General features: G+C 46.6%; 1 protein-coding gene across 1 annotated transcript in view; it reads left to right on the top strand.

The window, feature by feature from the left end:
- ntng1b (netrin g1b) overlaps positions 1 to 23487 on the top strand; it is a 102876-nt gene that overhangs the window by 6042 nt on the left and 73347 nt on the right. The window contains exon 2 of the mRNA XM_077225266.1: positions 4165 to 4758. Within this exon, the coding sequence (XP_077081381.1) occupies positions 4486 to 4758 (273 nt within the window). The 5' untranslated portion in view covers positions 4165 to 4485. The remainder of the gene's footprint in view (positions 1 to 4164; positions 4759 to 23487) is intronic.

Below are 23487 nucleotides of genomic sequence, written 5' to 3'. Positions count from 1 at the left end.
GCCGCTAAGGACGCCATATGCCCCAGGTGCCTCTGAAATAGTTTCCGTAGAACCGCTGTTTTTTTCCCCTGAATGTTTTCAGGTAGTTCAGCATTGACTGAGCATGCTCACTCGTAAGACGTGCTGTCATGCTGACAGAGTCCAACTCCATCCTGAGAAAAGAGATGCTCTTTACTGTGGAGAGCTTGCTCTTTTCCCAGTTGACCTGAAGCCCCAAGCGGTTGAGGTGTCTGAGCATCAGGTCCCTGTGTGCACACAACAAATCTTGAGAGTAAGCTAGGATCAGCCAGTCTTCGAGAAATTTGATAATGCGAATGCCAACTTCCCTTAGTGTCTGAACATGAGGATACCGAACATGACGGTAACTCTGTGTCCTTCATGTCCGGGCTGCGAAATATGTGACTCAGAGAATAAGGAAATTGCTGTTTCTTAGAAAATGTGGGTACCACTGATACTTGGGTGAGTGGCAGAACAAAAAAAGAAATGAAACCAAATATTCTCCACCTCGCCCTCCACTGGTTCTTAGTGCTCGCCTGACAAGTGGGCTGTTGGTTCGGGCTGCAGCCTATGTGGCAGCCTCAGGCAGACCCCCTCGGCAACGAGCAGACAATGACCTTGATCATTCGGAGTGCAAAGTTGGTCGCCAAGCGCAGTTCCTGCATCAATCCCAGCTTAGAAATATCTTTGACCAGCTCTTTTAGAAATAGAGGATGGCCATAGCATGCAGGCCGGAAGCAGCTAATCCAATAAGCCTTCTCTGTAAGCCTTCGCCGTTAGAAATTAAGTGAACTTACTGGCCCTGGATGAGAGTCTAGTAGGGATTCCGCCTGGTGGCAGTTTTGCAGGCATACATGCACAGCAACCGCATGATCCACTTGTGGAACGACCATATACCCCCTGGCCATTCGACCGTCAAGGGTATGAGGGTGGAAGAGCTTGTGAAGTGGGACCAGGCATGGAAAGATGCCCTCCATAACTTTCTCAGCTCTTCATGCACTTCTGGGAAGAAAGGCACTGGGGCGGGGTGTGGCATGGCTGTAGGTCACGCTCCAAACCCAGAAACCAATAATCCAGCCGAAAAGTGCTCAGGACAAGCATGGCTGGCAACTCTGTATCAGACTCAGAAAGAGCAAGCGCACCCGAGGGTGGAAGTCCAGCCAAGCCTTAAAGGTGCTCTAAGCGATGTCACGCGTTTTTTAGGCCAAAACATTTTTTGTCACATACAGCAAACATCTCCTTACTATCCGCTAACTGCCTGTCCCCTGAACACACTGTAAAAAAACACGGTCTCTGCAGACACCCCAGGCTTGACATTTGACCCCAAAAGCGGCAACAAAAACTAACAGGGCTAACCCACACCACGAAACATAACAAACTGTTCCAGCTAATAACCAACAAGAAGGATTTGGTGGTGGGCTTTGGGGGGTTTGTGCGCGGATGAGGAGGAGGGAGGGTCTAGCTAGCCTCCGTTTTGTTTGACAATACTTCGAACGTCAACAAGAAATGACGTTACCAAATTTCGCTTAGAGCACCTTTAAGTGTCAAAAGTTTAATCTTGGATGAAAAATTGTCAAAGTCATCTGGGAGCTCGCAACATGCAAGACGAACAACAGGAGGCCCCTGGGATTGACCCAGCCGAAACGCTCCCGTTGCACTTGCATCGGCCTCAGCGCCAGCCGCCGCGGCCTTGTGAGGTGGCTCTCTGAGTCGCAATTGCAGTGTTGCCATGGTCATGTTCTTGCAAATATTTACATGAGCCATCCACGAAAGGTGTCTCAGCACGTTTTCGATGTAGGCACGCATGACAAAGATTGTGGCCATCCAAGGATGAGAGATATCAACTGCACCCAGAAACACACTGGTGGATAAGCATCTTTAAAAAAAAACTCTCTGTCTTTGCTTTCTCTTTTATAGGAAACTGCTCTTTCAGGCTTGCTGAAGCACCCAGGTGAACTTTCTCTGCACTTTTCCATGCTCTCACCACGAGAAAGACAGCTACAATACACTGTCACACCAGCAATTCACTTTCTTTCAAGAGGATGAATAGATTGAGCTTGGGTATAGGTGACACTCACTCAGCTCCAAAAAACAAATCTGGATGAGTGATGCACACTGTCTCCCTTTTATAACCGTGTGTTCAGTGGGAGTGGCATGCAAATTCCACTCACCAATTCTCATTTACCTTTTCTCGAAGTTTCAGAGGAGTTTGGGGCTCCCAAGTGCTACCCCTATTGTCGAAGTTGAAGTGACTGACAGATAGGGAGCTTATCATCATAATTGTGGTGTGGACTTTGCTACTCCCATTGAATTAGGACAGTTATAACAACTGTATAGCTATAGTTATCGTCCTTCGTGTGAACATGCCTTTACTTACATGCTATATCCCAAGTCTTCTAAAACCATATGATAGCTTTGCATGAGGCAGTCACTTATTAAAAGCCATTATTAATTGATGTGAAGACATGACCAGAGCAAAGGCAGGAGACACTGCTTGCAGTCAATGAAATCTTTATTGACTTCCAAAAATTATATCAAATCAAAAATAACATAAACAAAAACACTGAAGGTGACCCTCCTCAAGGAGGTCCCTCACCAGAACTGCCTTAACAGACAAAAATACCTTCCTTTATACTGAAAGGGTCAACCATTTCACAATATTAAGGCATTTAAATAATATGTTCACATACATAATACATAACTACACTGAAATTAAAATTATATTCAAAATACATTAACCTCAATTATACAAGGAAAGTAATACAAATAATAAACGAATACATTTCTACATACTATGAACATAAACACAATAAAACATGAAACAATAACCCCCTGCTCACATTGAGAAATGGACTATGCCTACACTACCCATAATTCTTTGGGATGGCATAAAATGAGGAACAGGAAGGCCACACGTCCTCTTAAACGCCCACCCCCGGAAACCATGCTGCCCAGAAGGTCAGTTTTGCAAATGAGGATAAAAATAATAATTTATGTAAATTCCAAATAAAGAAATAAATCTCTTAGTGTCTTTTATCAGTCTAATGTGCACCTCAGACTAGAAAAAGTTACCAAACAATGAGAAACAAACATTTATAGAAAGAATATAAACCAAACAAACACAGGGCATACACCGCAACCAGGGGTAACTTAGGAGATCGTCACAATTGATAATCTGTTCCTCTAGACTAGACCACCTTTAAAATCTCATTAATGTCCATGTATATTCAAGTATGTTGCATTAAAATGTGTCACACCAGGTTTGACGTCAGTGATGCCAAAGGCCGTTGTTTATTATGTCTTGTATCTGATCCCAATGTACCAAATTTTAATATGTGCATATTTAAAACAAATATCACACCAATGAAAATTAAGAGCTATGACAGATGGGAGATTTTATGTACACCAACTTAAATGTTTGTCTGTTCATCACACAAAGTAATACAATTAATTTAGAAGACTTAAATGCAGTGCTTGAATCATACAGAAAACTTTGAAACTTTTATGATACTTATTTTGCCATATTTTGAGCTTGACAGCCCCTGATCATGAGGGTGAGTAAATGATGACAAATTTCATTTGTGGGTGAACTAGGCCGACAGCTATTTCAACCTGACTTGACTCTTAAAAATGACTTTCATTTGGTGTAACCTACTGTGGCATGGTTGATTCAGTCATATCAAATAAATGCAATTAAATATTTCTTACTTACTGTATATAAAATCACATGAAGCACATTTTAGTAAAAAGAGTCTCTGTCTCTGACATTAAAAGGCCTATGAAATGCATTAAGGTCTATAAAATATGAAATATGTATACCATTTCTATATCTAGAAAAAAATAATGACCTCATTCCGCCACTGCTTGCCTCACACTAGAACAGAATTTTTGAAATCTCAAATTGCTATTGAGAGTTGCACGTTGGAGAGATGTGCAGACTTAGATGGTCTATTTGTGCCTGCAGGGATGTTTGACTATTTGTCTTCCCTAATAAGCAAGTATTTTTAGGATATTTCTCTATGAAGTCCATCTCAACAATAGAAAGCACTTGACCTGCTCCTCCTCACCTTTTCCACTGGGGTCCTCGTTATTTGCACAACACTAATCCTGACAGCTCCTCCACTGATACACTCTTGTTTTCCTCTTCTTTGTTCTTATCCCCCACAGACTGGGAAGAGCACACTGGAAATGGCGATGGACAGGCAGATGATCTGAAATGGCCTCCACTAATGGCTTCAAGAAGGAATTAATATCATTCTTTCACACCGGTGACCTGCACTTACCGCAACTTTGTCAAAACACGTTCAAGAGCCCCTGCAACACAATCAGACAAAAAGAAACGCATAAATGAAATTAGAGCAGCCTAAGGAAGCTGAGTAAAAGCTGGCACTGATGCCGGCCTCTTCTCCCCATTAAAGTTCAGTGTTACCACAGAGGCAGTCTGCCTCAACACCCTCTGCCTACTTATAATTTATCAGACTCCATTTAATGAGGCATCAGAAGAAAGGCGCAACCATGTACTTGCTGCTAGTGTTTGTACTACAGGCACTCTGGGTGAGTTGGTGTCACGCCACGCAGCATTACCCGGCCTCATGGGGGCACTATGATGTTTGCAAGTCCCAGGTATACGCGGAGGACCGCCTGGCCTGGCATTACATGGCCTGCCAGCCTGAAGCCACTGATATGAGCAAATACCTGAGAGTGTCTCTGGACCCACCCAACATTACCTGTGGAGACCCACCTGAGATGTACTGTGCCCTGGTGAGTTTGAAACAGTTTTATGAACTTCTTCATGGGTGTCAAAGAGAACCATTTAACTGGTTTACAATAACATTAGGCAAAACACACTTCATTGTCTATATTATTACATGGCTGAATATTTGATTCTTATTGATCAATTGTGATCAATTATTGATCAATTCAGCAGTCAAAGTTTTTGTATAGTGAACAGTGCTAAAAATATACATTTAAACATTATCACACAGGCAATCAATTTCCTACATATCTTTCTAGTTTCCTGTCGTATCGACAGTGAATTTCAATTTTTATGCCCCTTTATATATATATATATATAGGCAAATAATAAGCAGTATAATGCACATACGTCTTGAAAGTGTGGGGTCAGGATTTTTTTGTTTGTTTGTTTTTTAAGAATTCACTTCACAAAATGACAGATAAAGAAATGTATAATGTTTAAAATTTTATTTTTAAATGCTGTTTTTTAAACTTTCTATTCACCAAAGAGTCCTGAAAAAAGTATTACTGTTTCCACAAAAATATTAAGCAGCACAACTGTTTTCAACTGTGATAATAATGAGTAATGTTTTTTGAGCAGCAGATCAGCATTTCAGAATGATTTCTGAAGGATCATGTGACACTGAAGACTAGAGTAATGATGCTGAAAATGCAGCTTTGCCATCACAGGAATACATTTTAATATTTAAAAATATATTAAACATAAAAACATTTTAAAATATATTAAAATATTTAAATCTAAAACTGTTATTTTTGTAATAACAATTCACAATTTTAGCAGCAAATTAAATTACAGGGCAAAATAGGTGAAACATATAAACATATACACTGAAAGAAGGCAAGGTCATAAAATGTCCTTTAAATATTAATTTATTTCATGCTACATGAATTCACAACATATTCTGTGAAAATCTCACAGATTGTCAACAGAACTGCAGCAAGATGCTCATATGAGTACAGTTAATATCAGAATTTTATGAACATAAAAAAACATTTTCCATTATAATCCATTATATATTTTTTGTTGAGACACCTTTCAATGACATTTTCAACAAACTATGGATCAGCAAATCAACCCAGAGAAAGTTTGAGAAACTCTTGGTATGTAGAGTGACAGTTCCCTTTCAGGAACGTCGAGCTGCGTGAAACGCTGCTGGAACGCCTCTTGCGTTGTGCGTCATGAAGCACGTATGGAATCAGCCCAATGGCGAGACGGAACGTCACGAGTGACGTCATCGACCAGGAAACTATAAAGCACACCCCTGAACACAATGGCGACAGCTTCTGTTGTCTTCAGCAAGCGCTCTGTGTGTGAATCTGTCCCTGTGTTTTTGTCTGTTCTTAGTGATTGCTAGGCAGGAGTTTTTCACTTAAAAAACTATATATATATTCACATATATCAGTATGACGAGCGAGCAGCAATACAGAAAGTGTGTTCCCCCCTGTACTCGTTTTCTCACGGGTGGGGATACACACGATCTGTGTGTTGTTTGTTTGGGAGTGCAGCATGCCCAGTCAGCTCTCGAGGGGGCTGATTGTGAGCATTGTGAGCGTTTTCCATTAAGAACGCTCCGCTCCCGCCGATCACTCTTCGAGGAGAGTGGTTCGGTTCGCGCTCCCCACGGCTCGGGTCCCGCTTCTGTCGAGGCAGAGCGGCGGCGCCTGTCGTGGGGGTCGCAAATGGATCTGTCAGCGGGGTTTGAGACGGGCTCTGCCTTATCTCAGCCTTTACCTGCCAGTTCCAGTGCCTCAGTTCCGGGTGTGGAAGCACGCATTGCGGTTTCTTCCCCCCAGGCTGAGGCACCAATACTGCAGCTATCCAGTTCTGAGGAGCTGGATGTTGTCAGTATTGAGACAGGGGATGTTGAGGACTCATCACCTCATTCCCCTGAACACGAGGAGCTTATGGAGGTGCTCACTCGTGCTGTATCAAAATTAAGCATTGAGTGGCCAGCTGTTAGGCAGGAATATGTTTCTAAACGAAAGCTTGACGAACGATTTTTGCCTTCCCGCGTTCAGCCTCCACGGCGGTGCCTTCCGTTTCTTCCCGATCTCCACACCGAGGTGTCGAGGTCGTGGAAGAGACCCGCCTCTTATCGTGTGTTTAGCCCCCAGACTTCCACATATTCTAATATATCGGGGGCTAAGTTATATGGTTATGGGGCGATGCCCAAGGCGGAGGAGACTCTAGCTAGCCATCTTTCTGCTGAGTCTTCCTCGTCTCTTAAGAAACCAGCTTTACCCACCAAGCCTCTCAGAAATACTTCGGCTCTGGTGGGTAAGGCTTATTCGGCGGCTGGTCAGGCTTCAGCGTGTCTGCACACGATGTCAATATTGCAGGCATACCAAGCCGATCTTTTAAAAGATATGAGTGAGAGTGAGGAGGTCAGCACTGACGTGGTTCGAGAACTGCGTCAGGCTGCAGATTTATCTCTGCGTGCCACCAGGGAATCGGCTAAACTAATGGGCCGTTCTATGGCAGCCCTGGTGGCCGCAGAGAGACACTTGTGGCTTAATCTGTCTGATATGAAGGATAAAGAGAAAGCTTTTCTTTTGGATGCTCCACTTTCTCCATCTGGTTTATTCGGTGACGCGGTAAACACGGTCATAAATAAATTTCAGGAAGAAAAGAAACAAGCTGCAGCTTTTCAAAAATTCCTCCCACTTAAAGTTCATGTCCCAGGGTCTGCGGGGCGAGGGCAGACCAAGCCGTCGACTAGCTCCTCACATAGGGCGCAACAAAGGCAGAGTGTCGCGTCTCGTGGCCCCCCTTCTAAACAGTGGGAACAGACGCGACAGTCTCAGGCGAAGCCTTCTAGTGGTAAGACTGATCTGAGGACAGTCATTATGGCTAGGAAGGCTTCGTCTAAGAAGTCCTGACGCCACTGGTGTCAGGATGCTGAGGGTGGTCCCCACCGTGAGAGGGAGGTGTTCACCGCTTCAGACGGTGCCCGTTCTCTCACGGTGCCCTCAGGGGTCCCTTCTGCCAACCCCGCCTTCGTGTCGGGGCGCAGACGGGCCCAGCGAGCGCTTTCCCGAGGGACGCTCGCCCCCTCTGAGGAGGGGTTTAGAGCAGTCAGACCAGTTGTCCCCTGCCGGTGCGCCGTTACAGGGCGCTGTGTCTGCTGCTCAAAATATTCCAGAGGCCAGCCTCGAGAGGCTGGTACCCTTAGTAGATTTTCTGGCAGAGTGGAAAAGTCTTCCAAAAATATCTCAGTGGGTTCTGCATTCGATAGAAAGGGGTTATGCTATTCAGTTCAGATCTCCTCCTCCTCGATTCAATGGGGTCCTGCCCACCGTGGTGTGCCCCGAGCAGGCTCTGGTAATGGAACAAGAGGTGAAAACCCTCCTTCAAAAGGAGGCTATAAAACGGGTTCCTCCTCCCAGCGAGGAGTCAGGTTATTACAGCCGATATTTCATAGTTCCAAAGAAGGATGGGGGGTTGCGTCCAATTTTAGATCTGCTCCTATTAAATCGTGCTGTAGCCAAGCTTAAATTCAAGATGCTTACGCTAAAGCAAATCGTGTCACAAATCAGGTCCGAGGACTGGTTTGTCACGATAGATCTGAAGGACGCATACTTCCACATCTCCATCCTTCCGCAGCACAGGAAGTTCCTGAGGTTCGCTTTCGGGGGCGAAGCGTACCAATATCGTGTTCTTCCGTTTGGCCTAGCTTTATCTCCCCGCACGTTCACGAAGTGCATGGACAAAGTTACACGGAGTTGTCTCCGTGCTCTGGTCATGTGGAGGGATCCTTGGTTTCTGTCCCAGGGACCTGTGTTGGGAGCTCTTTGTCGTTGAGTAACGCTAACGACAGATGCTTCCCTCACAGGCTGGGGGGCGATCATGAGTGGTCGCCCAGCCCAGGGTCTGTGGCAGGACCATCATCGATTTTGGCATATAAATTGTCTAGAGATGTTGGCAGTGTTTCAGGCTCTGAAGCACTTCCTGCCAGACCTGAGAGGTCATCATGTTCTTGTCCGGTCCGAAAACACATCGGTGGTCTCTTACATAAACCATCAGGGGGGTCTGCGCTCTCGCCCGTTATACAATCTGGCTCGCCGGATCCTTCTATGGTCCCAGGGGAAGCTTCTCTCATTGAGGGCGATTTATCTCCCGGGGTATTTAAATCGGGGAGCGGACATCCTGTCGAGGCAGGGGCCGAGGCCCGGGGAATGGAGACTCCACCCCGAGGTGATGGAGCTCCTTTGGATGCAGTATGGTCATGCCGAGGTAGACCTATTTGCGTCCAGGGAGACATCACACTGTCCACTGTGGTTTTCTCTCAGTCATCCAGCCCCGCTGGGGTTGGACGCTGTGGTGCAGGCGTGGCCGAGGTCACGCCTGTACGCCTTTCCCCCGATTGCTCTGCTCCCAGGAGTTCTGGAGAGGGTTCGCCGGGACGGGGTCAGTCTATTATTGGTAGCCCCGTTTTGGCCGGCCCGAGTATGGTTCTCGGACCTAGTGTCTCTTCTAGACGGCTCTCCTCTGGAGATTCCGATCAGGAGGGACCTTCTCTCTCAGGCGAGCGGGTTGATACTTCACCCCCGCCCAGAGTTGTGGAAGCTATGGACCATCCTTCATTCCAGAGCTCCTTCCACGAGGAGGTTATATGCCTTGAAGTGGAGGCTCTTCACTTCTTGGTGTGGAGAACACCTGTTGGACCCAGTTAACTGCCCAGTGGGTGCAGTGCTGGAGTTCCTGCAGGAGCGTTTCTCCTCAGGGCTATCCCCCTCCACACTAAAGGTGTATGTGGCGGCACTTGCTGCTTACCATGTCCCTTTCAGTGGAGTCTCTCTGGGGAGACACCCATTTATAACTCGCTTTCTTCGTGGTACTTTGAGGCTGAGGCCTGTAGTCCGCACGAGGGTGCCAGCATGGGACTTAGCTATCGCCCTAGAAGGTCTTTCCCTAGCTCCCTTTGAGCCTATTGTAGAAGTTGCTGATAAGTTTATTACTTTGAAGACTATTTTTCTCCTTGCCATTTCTTCTCTTAAGAGAATCGGAGATATTCAGGCTCTCTCGGTTGCTCCTTCGTGTTTGGAGTTTTCAGCTGGGATGGTGAAGGCTTTTCTCCACCCCAGGCCAGGTTATGTCCCTAAGGTTCCTACCAATGTGGCCAGACCTATAGTTCTGCAGGCCTTCTGTCTTCCTCCTTTTACATCATCTGATCAGGAAAAACTTAATCTGCTCTGCCCTGTTCGGGCTTTAGATGCTTACGTCCACAGAGCTGCCCTGTGGAGAAAATCATAACAGCTGTTCGTTTGTTTTGGACCACCTAAGAAGGGGTCCCCAGTGTCTAAGCAGAGGATGAGCAAGTGGGTGGTTGAGGCCATCTCACTTGCCTATGAGTCGGTTGGTCAGCCTTCACCTTTGGCTGTCCGAGCTCACTCTACCAGGAGTATGGCGGCTTCCAAAGCCTTATTGTCAGGAGTCTCCCTCCAGGACGTTTGTGATGCGGCAGGCTGGTCCTCACCGCATACTTTCGTCAGGTTTTATGACCTAGACCTCAGCTCCACCCCTGGGGCGCAGGTACTTTCAGCTGAATTTAATCTTTGATTCACACAGTCGGTCACTTGCTCTTATGGCGAAGTGGGTATTAGCGTTCCCGCAGCGTTTCACGCAGCTCGACGTTCCTGAAAGGGAACGTCCCGGGTTACGTATGTAACCCTAGTTCCCTGAAGGAACGAGATGCTGCGTGTCGTTGCCATACTCCCGGCATTCCCTTGATCGACTTGCTTCAGACTTTTTCCAGAAGCTGTCGCCATTGTGTTCAGGGGTGTGCTTTATAGTTTCCTGGTCGATGACGTCACTCGTGACGTTCCGTCTCGCCATTGGGCTGATTCCATACGTGCTTCATGACGCACAACGCAAGAGGCGTTCCTGCAGCGTTTCACGCAGCGTCTCGTTCCTTCAGGGAACTAGGGTTACATGCGTAACCCGGGACGATCACCTGATATAAGTGAAATGTCAATTATTTAACATGTTTGAAGGTAATGTATTTTATTCATGAGGGGCTTTAAACAGAAGTGCATCCATGAAATAGTGTCAAGCAGTGATAAACTGTCAGAAAGCGGAATGCAGTAAATGGACCTTTGGTGTGTACAGGAGAGTCAGGGGCTAGTTGTCACATGGGCTAAACCATAGGGATTTGAGTTCAAAATAAAATTACACAAAAATGTGTGTTCTCTAGCAGGTATTTTGGATGTTAGTTTAAAGCACATTGTAATTTAGAATATTTTTGTGAACTCCAACATTATATTTTTAATGGTGACCGTAAACAAAGGTATAATTTTACAACAAGGGTATTTTTCATAAATTTCAGGTCGAGCAAGTAATTTAATGTAATTTAATGAATTATATCATTGTGATAACTTACCCCATATTAGTGTGGCCATACCCCTACCCCCATCAACATCAACCCTACCTTACAGCAACTTTCTTTCAAAAATAAACCAACCCTGAGAAATATTGACCGGATAAAAATAGACTAGTTGTCACATTAGTAGACAACATGTTTCCTCTACTACATTGTTATAGTGAAAAATATATCTCTGTCATTTTTCTCAAGATTTATACCCAATCACATACCAATTTCTGTTATTCTAATATATCTGCCCACCTTTTGCATGTTCACATTATAGGCAAATTACAACCAGTTATAGCTTGTTATAAAAATATGTTTTTATTTTCATGACAGTAATCTGACAACCAACTGATAGTCAGTCTAATGAACATCAGCATTACAGTGGGGCCATGCCTCAGGCCATTCTACCTTATGTAAGGTCAGCATCATTGGGGGTAACAAGCCAGTCATGGAGGTCCATGTTGATAAAACATGGGGCAGTAAAACAATGAGAGCTGATTTTTCTATTCCATCGTGCCTTGGGGGAAGTGAAACAGGGGTGTCATGTAACAGCAATGAGGAGTTATGTGTTAAGTGCAGTGCTCAAGGGCACAATAGCAATGCTTGGTGGTTGGATGTACAAAACACAGAGTATCTTGTTACTCAGCAATATTTTCTGTTGATGCCTCATTAGGCTTTTTTATAGTGGGAGGCGAGTGCAATATTTCTGATATAATTACACAGGTAAACTCATTTACTAACTGCACACCATGGCTTCAATCCATTAAAAGATTCAATCAGTTGTGTTTGCTAAGAAGCTTAAACTTCCTGGCATGATCAAATATGATAAAGGGAAAAGGAACAGCAGATGGTTAATTTAAGATGCTATCAAATTTTTATGAGTAACCCCCTAATGTGGGATAGAAAAACACAGATGACTGGTGTAAGTAAACAAGGAGATAAAGCACTGCTGTGGGCCCTATCCCAACATGCCCAACAGTTCACCTTGTGTGGAACATAAATTCAATGAAGTAAACACACACACACCCACACACACATTGTTTTATGGGGACTTTCCATAGACGTAACGATTTTTATATTGTACAAACGTCTCAGGTTATGTATGTAACCCTGGTTCCCTGAGAGAACGAGACGCTGCATTGAGACGCGGTGGGAACGTCCTGCGGGATTGCGTCGTGAAGGACGTGTATATTCAGTCCAATGGAAGAGCGAGACGTCATAGGCGGGTGATATCTTAGACCAGGAAGCTATAAAGCATCCCTGAAAACAGACCTCAACAGCTTCTGATAAGCCTGAAGCAAGTCGATCAGGGCATGCAGGAAGTATGGCAGGAGAACGCAGCGTCTCGTTCCCTCTCAGGGAACCAGGGTTGCATACGTAACCTGAGACGTTCCCTTACAAGGGAACTCGAGCTGCGTTGAGACGCGGTGGGAACCCCATACCCACTACGCCAATAATTAGAAATGCCCGTTCTGTGTGAAGTCCTTGCGTACACTAAGAAGCAAACAACCTAGCCCCGGGAGTGGAGAGGTCTAAGTCGTAAAATCTGACAAATGTATGTGGTGAGGACCAGCCTCCCGCATTACAAATATCTTGAAGGGAAACACCCGAAATTAAAGCCTAAGAGGCAGCCATACTCCTTGTAGAATCAATGTACTCCTGTAGCACAATAGGGCCCACCACATTAGTGGGGACCTTAGGAATGTAACCCGACCTAGGGTGTAAAAATGCTTTCACCATACCAGGTGCAAATTCCAAACATGAAGGAGCCACCGACAGGGCTTGCAGATCTCCAATTCTCTTGATAGAAAAAATAGCAAGTAGAAATGGAGTTCCCTTTTGAGGGAACTCGCGATGCGTCGATGACGCTTTGGGAACGCCTTCGCGTGATTACCTCTGAAGCAAGTATGTCAACCAGTCCAATGGAATGAATGAATGCCACAGGCGGGGGACGTCATGACCAGGAAAGGATATAAGCACATCCGGTGCGTTACTCGCGTTAGCTGTTGTGCCTCAGCAAAGCACTCTGTGTCAAAACTGTCTTTGAATATTTATTGTTGTCTGTCTGATATATACATATATATATATATATATATATATATATATATATGTATACACACTATGGAAACGAAACAAGTACAAGTACCTTTTTGTACTTGGCAGCAATAGAATGGAATAAACTCCCAGTTGAGATTAAGTTAAGCCAGTCAGATTGCTGTTCCCTTTCGAGGGAACTCAACACTGCGTCGAGAATCGAGACTTTGGGGACGCTCCCTTAGCGTGCGCCTCTGAAGTAAGAATTAAACTAATCCAATCCGGATTGGTGTTGCGTCGTGATGTACAATGTGACGGCATAACCGGATGCATAAAAGTGACGCTGACACACACACACATCAGCTTTAGCTCTTCAGCAAGCGCTCTCTGTGAAACTGTCTGTCTTATTTGGTGTTGTTTGTCTGTGCAAAGCTCTGTATTATGGCGAGTGAACAATACACTAAGTGTGTGCACCCCTGCCCAAGATAATATATATGCCACGGGTGGGGACACGCATCAGCTGTGTGTGTGTGTATTGTTTAGGGGCGCAGCACGCACTGTCAGCTCTCGAGAGGGCTGCCTGTGCACACTGTGAAGCACTTCCTATTAGAGTGCTGCGCTCCCGCTTGGCTATATTATTTCCTGATGATGGCCAGCCTCACGATCCCCGCGGTTCGGGTCCCACGTCCATTGAGGCGGCGCGACGGCTTAGATCGTGGAGATCGCAGAAGGATCTCGCGGATGAGAACGAGACTGCTGAGGCACCTTTTCTCTCATCATCCGCAGATTCTATGACACTCGTTCACGACGCAGAAGCCCGCGATGCGGCTTCTTCTGCCCGTGACGAGTGCCCAGTGCTCGAGCTATCTGTTTATAAGGAAGTAGATGTGCTCAGCATCGGGAACGAGCAACATGAGTCACACTCGCCGGCTTATGTTTCTGCTTATGTAGAGCTCGTGGAGGTTGTGATGCGTGAGGTGGCCAGACTAAATAAATATATAAATAAATATATTTATATATATAAAATATATGAGCTGGCCACAAAATAAGCAGGATGATCCCCGTCAAAATGAACTAGACGAGAGATTCCTGCAGCACCGTTCACAACCTCAGAGCCGGGGCTTACTGTTTTTCCCAGATCTTTATAAAAATATAAATATATATGTGTAGATCCTGGGAAAAACCCCATTCTTTAGGTATCTCACCACATTCATTATATGTTTATTCGAATGTGGTGGGTGCGAGAGAGTCGGGTTATGGCAAGTTGCCCCAGATGGAGGAAGCTTTAGCGTGCTATCTTTCTCCTGATCCGGCATCTTCACTTTAAGCCCCGGCGCTGCCCAACAAACCGTGCAGGGACACCTCTGCACTGGTTGGCTGGGCTTATATGGTGCAGGAAATCGATGTTGCTCTTCCGCCGTTAAAAACGTTTCAGGACACATCGGTTTCCAGCGAACGCAGGCTGCACTGTCCGCCCCACTTTTTTGCGGCCAGGCAGCATTCGCGTTCGCCAATCGAGAATCTTTTTCGGTCCAGCCCTTCCGGAAACCCGCTTCAGGGGGTCGAGAACGAATCCCGATTAATACCCGAAGCCAGGCTCGAGAGCCTGGTTCCTTTGGTAAAATATTTAGAAAAGAAAAGGTCAGGCTGGTGCGTGCCTGCACTCTAGGAAGATTTTGCAGGCGTACCAGGCCGATCTTCTTAAAGATCTAAGTGAGGCAAATATTTCCTGTTGGCCGCTCCGCTATCTCCTTCTGGCCTGTTTTCCAACGCTGTCACTACAGTCATTGACAGGTTTCAGGAAGCAAAAAAAAAAAAAAAGAGAGCGTTGCCTCTAGAGGCCCTCCTGCGGGAGTTTGGCAAACAGAGGAAGCACTCTCAACCGAAGTCCTCCAGCCAGAAGGGTGACCTGAGGGCCGTCCTTCAGGCGAAGAGGTCCTAATTGTAGGACCTCTGAGGGCTGCCCCCATCCCCCCCCCCCCCCCCCCCCCCCCCGGGTTCACAAAGTGTATGGATGCGGCTCTGGCTCCACTGAGGCTTCAGGGCATCCCTATACTGAATTACATCGGCGACTGGCTCATATTGGCCCAGTCTCGAGAAATGGCAGTTCGGCATCGAGATGTCGTCCTTGGCCACATTCAGAACCGGGGGTTGAGGCTCAACACTAAGAAAAATGTGTTGGACCCAGCTCAGAAGACTACTCTTCTGGGCGTGGTATAGAATTCGGTTACGATGCGGGCACGTATGTCTCCCGCTCGTATCGAATCCATCCTGGCCATGGTGTCCGGGATAAAGCTAGGCCAGGCCATCACTGTAAAGCAATTTCAAAGACTGCTGGGCCTCATAATAGCGGCATCCAACATAATTCCTTTGGGCCTGTTTCACATGAGGCCCCTTCAGTGGTGGCTCAAAGCCAAGGGTTTTTTCCCCAAGGGGAATCCGTTCCACATAATAAAGGTTACGCGCAGATGCCTTCGTTCCCTATTAATATGGAAAAAACCTTGGTTCTTGTCCCAAGGGCTAGTGGAAGGGGCGTCATGTCGCCGGGAAATTGTTTCGACAGACGCTTCCCTCGCTGGCTGGGGCGCGGTCTCGGACGGCCGCTTTGCCAGGGGTCTGTGGCAGGACCATCATCATTCTTGGCATATAAATTGCCTAGAGATGTTGGCTGTGTTCAGGGCTATGAGGAGCTTCCTCACAGACATCAAAGGTTACCACGTCTCAGTGGTAGCTTATCTAAGCCGACAAAGAACACTCAGATCGCGCCCTCTATCCAGATTGGCGCATCAGATCATTTTATGGCCCCAAGGGAAAATATTATCTATAAGAGCAATATATGTCCCGGGGGATCTGAATCAGGGAGCGGACATCCTGTTGAGGCAGGGGCTGAGGCCCGGGGAACGGAGACTCCATCCAGAGGTGGTGGAGTTCATATGGCAGAGGTTTGGACCAGTGGAAGTGGATCTGTTTGCGTCTCGAGGGACGTCCATCCCACTGTCCACTTTGGTTCTCCCTCACTCATCCAGCCCCGCTGGGGTTGGATGCCATGGTACAGGCCTGGCCGAGGCTTCGCCTGTACGCTTTTCCCCCCGATCGCTCTGCTCCCGGGGGTCCTGGAGAGGGTCCGTCAGGAGGGCATCAGTCTTCTTCTGATAGCCCTGTTTTGGCAAGCCCGAGTATGGTTTTCAGACTTAATTTCACCCCTGATAGCTCCGCCATGGCAGATTCCTCTGAGGAGGGGTCTGTTGTCTCAGGCGGAGGGCACTATATTCCATCCTCATCCAGAGCTGTGGAAATTGTGGGTCTGGCCTCTGAGGGGGCTCAGTACCTAGATGCTGGTCTATCATCTGGGGTGGTCGAAACCATACTTATCTCTAGGGCTCCGTCTACTAGGAGATTATATGGCCTCAAGTGAAATATTTTTCAACTTGGTGTAGAGAACTTGAGTTAGACCCAGTTAACTGCCCAATGGCTTCAGTTCTGGAGTTTCTTCAAGATTGTTTCTCTGCGAATCTCTTCCTTTCCAAATGTAGGGCGTACGTGGCTGCCATTGCGGCGTTCCATGCACCACTAAATGTTGGGCCTTTAGGGAGGCGCCAACTGGTCATACTATTTCTCCATGGTATTGGAGGATGAGACCGACAGTCAGGTCCAGGGTTCCTTCCTGGGACCTGGCGGTGGTTCTCGAAGGGCTATCCCTGGCTCCCTTCGAATACCTCCAGTCGGCTTCACCTAGGACCTCACGTTCAAGATAGCCTTTCTCTTAGCTATTTCTTTAAAGAGACTGGGAGATCTCCAAGCCCTGGCATTATCGCCAGTTTGCTTGGGGTGTGCCCCCGGCGGAGTTAAGGCCATCCTGCATCCGAGACCCAGCTATGTGCCTTAAGTGTAATTTATCATGGCTAGGTCCATGGTCCTGCAAGTATTTCATCCTCCACCTCATGTGTCGGCAGAAAAGGAGAGGTTCCTTGCTCTGCCAGTCAGAGTTCCGAGTATTACCTTGAGAGGTCCGCTTCTTGGAGGAGGTCGGACCTACTGTAGTGTGTTTTGGATCACCTATTAGGGGCTCCCGGCTATACAAACCATAAGTAGGCCTACAAGGTGCGGAATTTCCCTTCACCTTTGGCCGTTAGGGCTCATTCTACTAGAGGCATGGCGTCCTCTAGGGCCCTCCTTTCGGGAGTTCCCATCAAGGAGATCTGTGAGGCAGCCGGTTGGGCTACCCCACACACTTTTGTTAGGTTCTATAGTCTGCACCTCCCTAGTACGCTTGGCGCACACGTGCTCTCGTCCTAGCTGAGTGCCTGAATCAGTTTCACTCCGGGGCAGGCCTGTTTTCGGTGCGTGGCTTCGTGGGCATTCGTTCCCCAAAGTGTCGATTCTCGACCACTGTTGAGTTCCCTCGAAAGGGAACGTCTCGGGTTATGACTATAACCCTTGTTCCCTGAGAAGGGAACGAGACACTGCGTCGTCCTGCCACGCCCCTCGAGGCCTTAGAGCGTCTTGCTTCATCGCGGAGCTGATGTGTGTGTGTGTCAGCGTCACTTTTATGCATCCGGTTATGCCGTCACATGTTACATCACGACGCAACACCAATCAGGATTGGATTAGTTTCATTCTTACTTTAGAGGCGCACGCTAAGGGAGCGTCCCCAAAGTGTCGATTCTCGACGCAGTGTTTCGTTCCCTTCTCAGGGAACAAGGGTTATAGTCATAACCCGAGACGTTTTAATCGAGCATGTGGTGAATGGTTACGTACTACTAATTTGATTTACTTTTTATCTAGTCTTAAGGAATATTTATTATTGTAGTGTATGTATTTGTTTTGTATTTGGATGTGGTTGAGTATACAAGGTACTTTTTAGTCATCTGTAGCTTGTCTGGCCATCTTTATCAGACTACAACGAGGACCACAATGGAAATAGGTTTGTAACTTTCTTGTGATATCCTCGACAGTTCTGATAAATGTATAATGTTACTGTGATGCCATCTTGCTATGCATTTATTTCTGTTACTGTCTAATAAATTCAAATCAAAATCAAATCAAACAATTGCACAAACTCTGTGTTCTCCCTGCTGGCATTATTTAACAAGTAGGGACACACACAAGCTTTGTGTGATGTGTTTCGGAGTGGAGCATGTGGTATCAGCCTTGGCTGATTGCCAACATTGTGAGAAGCTTTAGTAGCATGCTTCGCTCCCCCCTGTCACTTTTCGAGGGAAGTGGCCAGGCTTGCGATTCTCAGGGTGCAGGACCCGCGTCTGCCTAGGCAGCACTGAGATTGCATTCCTGTGGATCGCAAATAGGATCTCAGGGCAGCAGCGTCCAATGTGATTCTCTTTGACCTGCTGTACGTGAGACCTTTACAGTGGTGGCTAAGGACCAGAAGGTTCTCCCCGAAGGGAAACCCACTCCATACGATCAAGATCACGCGGCAGTATCCCCGCGCCTTGGTTATATGAAGGAAACTCTGGTTCTTGTCCCACAGACAACACGTTGGTGGCCTCTTATTTTGGTCCCTCAAGAAAATACGCTATCTGAGGGCAGTGTATATTCCAGGGGGCCAGAATATTGGACCAGACACCCTGTCGAGACAGGGGCTGAGGCCAGGGGACTCCACCCTGAGGCGGTGGAGCAAATATGGGAGTTTTACGGCAAGGCAGAAGTGGATCTGTTCACGTCTCAGCATACGACGCACTGTCCACTCTGGTTCTCTCTCACTCAACCAGACCCCTTGGGGCTGGATGCTATGGTGCAGACGTGGCCGAGGCTACGTCTGTACGCATTTCCCCCTGTTGCTCTGCTCCCAGGAGAGCTGGAGTGAATCCGCCAGGATGGTATAAGCCTATTGCTAGTAGCAACACCCTGGCCAAGCCGAATTTGGTTTGCGGACCTAATTCCTCTCCTTGACGGCCCTCCCTTGGAGATCCCGATCAGAAGAGACCTTCTGTCTCAGGCAGGGGATGCAATATTGCACCCCCGGCAGGGTATTTGGAAACTGTGGGTTTGGTCTCTGAAGGGGCCCAACTCATAGAGAGTAGTCTCTCAACCAAGGTTGTTGAGACCATTCTAAGCTCCAGAGCTCCCACTACGAGGAAACTATATTCACTATTTCGAGAGTTTTTCACTTCTTGGTGTTACCAGTGTCAGTGGAATCCAGTTAACTGTTCAGTAAACACAGTATTTGAGTTTCTGCTAGAACGCTTTGTATCAGGTATATGTCCTTCCACGCTTAAGGTATACGTGGCGGCCATTGCGGCTTTCCACGCCCTGGTGGGTGGTACATTTTTGGGTCGAGACCCCTTGATCACTTGTTTCCTTCGTGGCACTTTGAGGCTGAGGCCTGCAACTTGCACTAGGGTGCCGGCTTGGGACCTTGCAATAGGTCTAGAAGGCCTATCTGGGGCTCCCTTTGAGCCCTTAGATTTGGTCTCAGAGAAGTTATTTCTTTTAAGACTATTTTCTGCTAGCTATTTCGTCCCTCTAAGAGTCGAGACCTTCAGGCCCTTTCGGTCTCCACCTGCCTTGAGTGCACCGGGGATGGCCAAGGCAATCTTACCCCAAACATGGATATGTTCCTTAGGTGCCTACCATTATTCCAAGGCCTATTGTGCTGCAGGTTTCTGTCCTCCCCCGTTTATCGGACCAGGAAAAGCTGAAACTTTTGTGCCCAGTGCGAGCACTGGACACATATGTTAATCGGACTTCTCTGTCGAGAAAATCCAACCTATTGAGCAAATAGATGGTCAAGACTATTCTTCTTGCTTGCGAGTCGTCTGGCCAACCATTTGGTGGTCATGGCTCATTCCACTAGGAGTATGGCTTCTTAGCTTTATTATCAGGAGTTCTCTCCAAGACGTTTGTGATGCGGCGGGCTGGTCCTCACCGCTCACATTTGTGAGGTTTTACAGCTTGGACCTGGATGCTGCCCCAGGTTTCCAGGTGCTTCTTACTTAGTTTGCGGACAGTTTTATCATCTGGCATTTTGTTAGTACGGCGGATTGGTTATTCTCGTTCCCAAAGCGTCATCGACGCATCGCGAGTTCCCTTGAAAGGGAACGTCTCAGGTTACGACTGAAACCCTAGTTCCCTGAGAAGGGAACGAGACGATGCGTCGCCCTGCCATACTTTCTGCATCCTTGCGATCGACTTTGCTTCGGCTCTAGAAGCTAACGCGAGTAACGCACCGGATGTGCTTATATCCTTTCCTGGTCATGACGTCACCCGCCCGTGACGTTCATTCATTCATTCAGTTGGACTATAAACAATGGTCTTGTAGGAAATCGAGAACTGTACCAACCGGGCAGTTAACAGGATTTAAAAAACGTTCTCCACACCATGTAGAGAACAGTTTCCATTTCAATGAATATAGTTTTCTCGTGGAAGGAGCTCTGGATTGAAGGATAGTCTCAACGAGCTCAGTCGAGCGACCGGATTCTATGAGCTGGGCCCCCTCAGAGGCCAAGGTCCACAGTTTCGCCAACTCCTAGTGAGGCTGAAATATCGTGCCCCCGCTTGGGATAGCAAGTCCCTTCTGAAAGGAATCTCCATAGGAGAGCCGCCCAGAAGGGACACTAGGTCTGAGAACCACACTCGGGCCGGCCAGTGCGGGGCTACTAATTATAGATGAGCCCCTTCCTAGCGAACCCTCTCCAGAACTCCGGGGAGCATTGATTTCGGGGGGAATGCGTACAGGTGCAGCCACGGCCACACCTGCACCATAGCGTCCAGTCCGAGAGGAGCTGGATATGTGAGGGAGAACCATAGCGCACAATGGGTTGTATCATATGATGAAAAAAGATCGACCTGAGCTTGATCAAAGTTCTCCCATAGGAGCTCCACCAACTCGGGGTGAAGTCTCAATTCCCCGGACCATCAGTGTGTTGTCCGGACCCTCCGCCGAGCGACCACTCATGATCACCCCCGACTTGAGGGAAGCATCCGTCAATAGCATTATGCGTCGACAAGAAGCCCCCAATACTGGGCCTGGGCGAGGAACCAAGGTTCTTCCACATGACCGAGGCACATATGCATAGCATCGTAACCTTGATCATGCGAAAACGGATTTCCCCTCGGAGAAAACCCCTTGGTTCTGAGCCACCATTGCAGGGGTCTCATGTACAGAAGGCGAAAAGTAATTACGTTGGACGCAGCTGCCATGAGACCCACCAGTCTGAAACTGCTTCATAGTGAGTGACTGGCCTAGATAAACCCCATTTACGGCTGTGAGAATCGCAGAAATACGTGCTGGAGACAATCGTACCCGCATCCTTGTTGAATCCCATATTACACCTAGAAAAGTGGTCCTCTGAGCGGGGAGAAGCACACTCTTCTTGGCGTTGAGCGGCAACCCCAACATCTTTAAATGAGACAATGACATCTCGATGCCGAACTGCCATATGCTCAGATTGAGCTAGCATCAACCAATCGTCGATATAATATAATACGCGAATGCCCTGGAGTCTCAGAGGAGCCAGAGCTGCATCCACGCATATTGTAAAGGTGCGGGGTGATAACCTAGGCCGAATGGAAGAACCCGATACTGGTATGCTTTGCCCCCGAAAGCAAACCTCAGGAACCTCCTGTGATGAGGATGGATAGACAAGTAAGCGTTCTTTAAGTCTATTGTGACAAACCAGTCCTCGGACTGAATCTGTGACACAATCATATTTAGCATAAACATACTTTGAACTTGAGATTCTGAAACCTGCTGTTTAATTGTCGCAGGTCTAGAGTAGGACGCAACCCCTCATCCTCTTTCGGAAACAATGAAGTAATGGCTGTAAAACCCTGACTGTCTGCTGGGAGGAGGAAACCTTCTACAGCTCCTTTTGCAGAAGTGTCAGTACTTCCTGCTCCATAACCAAAGCCTGCTCTGGGTCCACCACAGTGGGCAGGACGAGAACCGAACTGAATTCTGAAACCCTTTTCTATGGTGTGCAGGACCCACTGAGAAATATGTGGCAGTAGTTTCCATGGTGCCAGAAATTCTACTAGGGGAACCAGTCTCTCAAGACTGGCCTCTGGATTTGGTTGAACAGTCACTACGGTGCCCTAAAGCGGCGAACCGGCAGGGTACAACCAAACTGACCGTTCTGCAACTCTCCTCGGAGGGACGCTGACACCTCGGTGATCAAACATAAAACAAAGGCTGGGAGCTGGTAACTGAAAACAAGAACCTGGACAAAAAACATTCAATACTAGATCAAGACACAGGGCAAACATGAGGGCTTAAATACACAGACTAATTACTAGATACATCTGAACAATGATCAGACAATTAACAAATGACAAGACACATGGCAGGATCACATGACAATCAGGGAATCACATGACAAGACACAGAAACATGACAATGACAAGTACAAGAAACAAAACCTAAACTGTGACAGGTGTATTCACTTATGCTAAGCATTGTATATTCTGAGAAAATAAGTCAGAATTTATGAGTTTATATCTTACAGCTCAGACTTTGTAACTCACAATTGTGAGTATATCACGCAGTTCTGACTTTCTATCTCACAATTACAAGTTTATATCTAAATTCTGGAAAAAAAAATCTGAACTGCGACATGTAAACTCACAATTAGAATTGTGAGATAAAAAGTCATAATTATCTTATTTATTTATTTTATTCTGTGGTGGAAACAAGCTTCCATAGTGGAGTCATCTTTTCGCTTACATGAGATAAAGACATAGTATAACATAATAGTCATATAATATAAGCTGCATAATAAAAGCAGTTTTATTCTTTATGGAGCAGGTTGCCCTACGAAGACATATTGTGGTCCACTTTTACTTGATTACAGATTTATTAATCTAACTTTATTAATCATGGCTGACTGTTTATGACGTATTTCTATAGTTGCATTAGAAACTCAACACTTTTTCTTAAGTATGATGCTGCATTCACATCATTAGGTTTAAGATGACTGTTGTATCAATCAGCACAACTAAAGCAATAGAAAATGACTGACTGCACCTTTAAATATGGCAGAGGTAAATATTTAAATGCTGTTTACACTAAGTGCAAATAGCTATAGTTGCTATTTTTTTTTTTTTTGCACTAAGTATAAATAATAGTTAGATGATATTTATACTTGGTGCAAATAGTGGCAGATACTATTTGCACCTCAGTGTATTGTAGTTCATTATAAAACAGTATGCGATAATAACAACATATTCTGTGTATATGATTATATTGATTAAAATCATAAATGAATGCTTCCTTATTGGGATATTACTTGTTCGTGCCCTAAAGCCCTCCCCTACACGTACCCCTAACCCAACCCCATAATCAGTTTATTCCCAAATACCCATTGGGCACTTTACT

This window comes from Siphateles boraxobius, unplaced genomic scaffold, assembly GCF_051911475.1.
Source record: "Siphateles boraxobius isolate OS27281-9 unplaced genomic scaffold, OSU_SipBor_1 1, whole genome shotgun sequence".
In the NCBI taxonomy this organism is placed as follows: Eukaryota; Metazoa; Chordata; class Actinopteri; order Cypriniformes; family Leuciscidae; genus Siphateles; species Siphateles boraxobius.
This window is presented reverse-complemented; position numbering and strand designations above follow the sequence as displayed.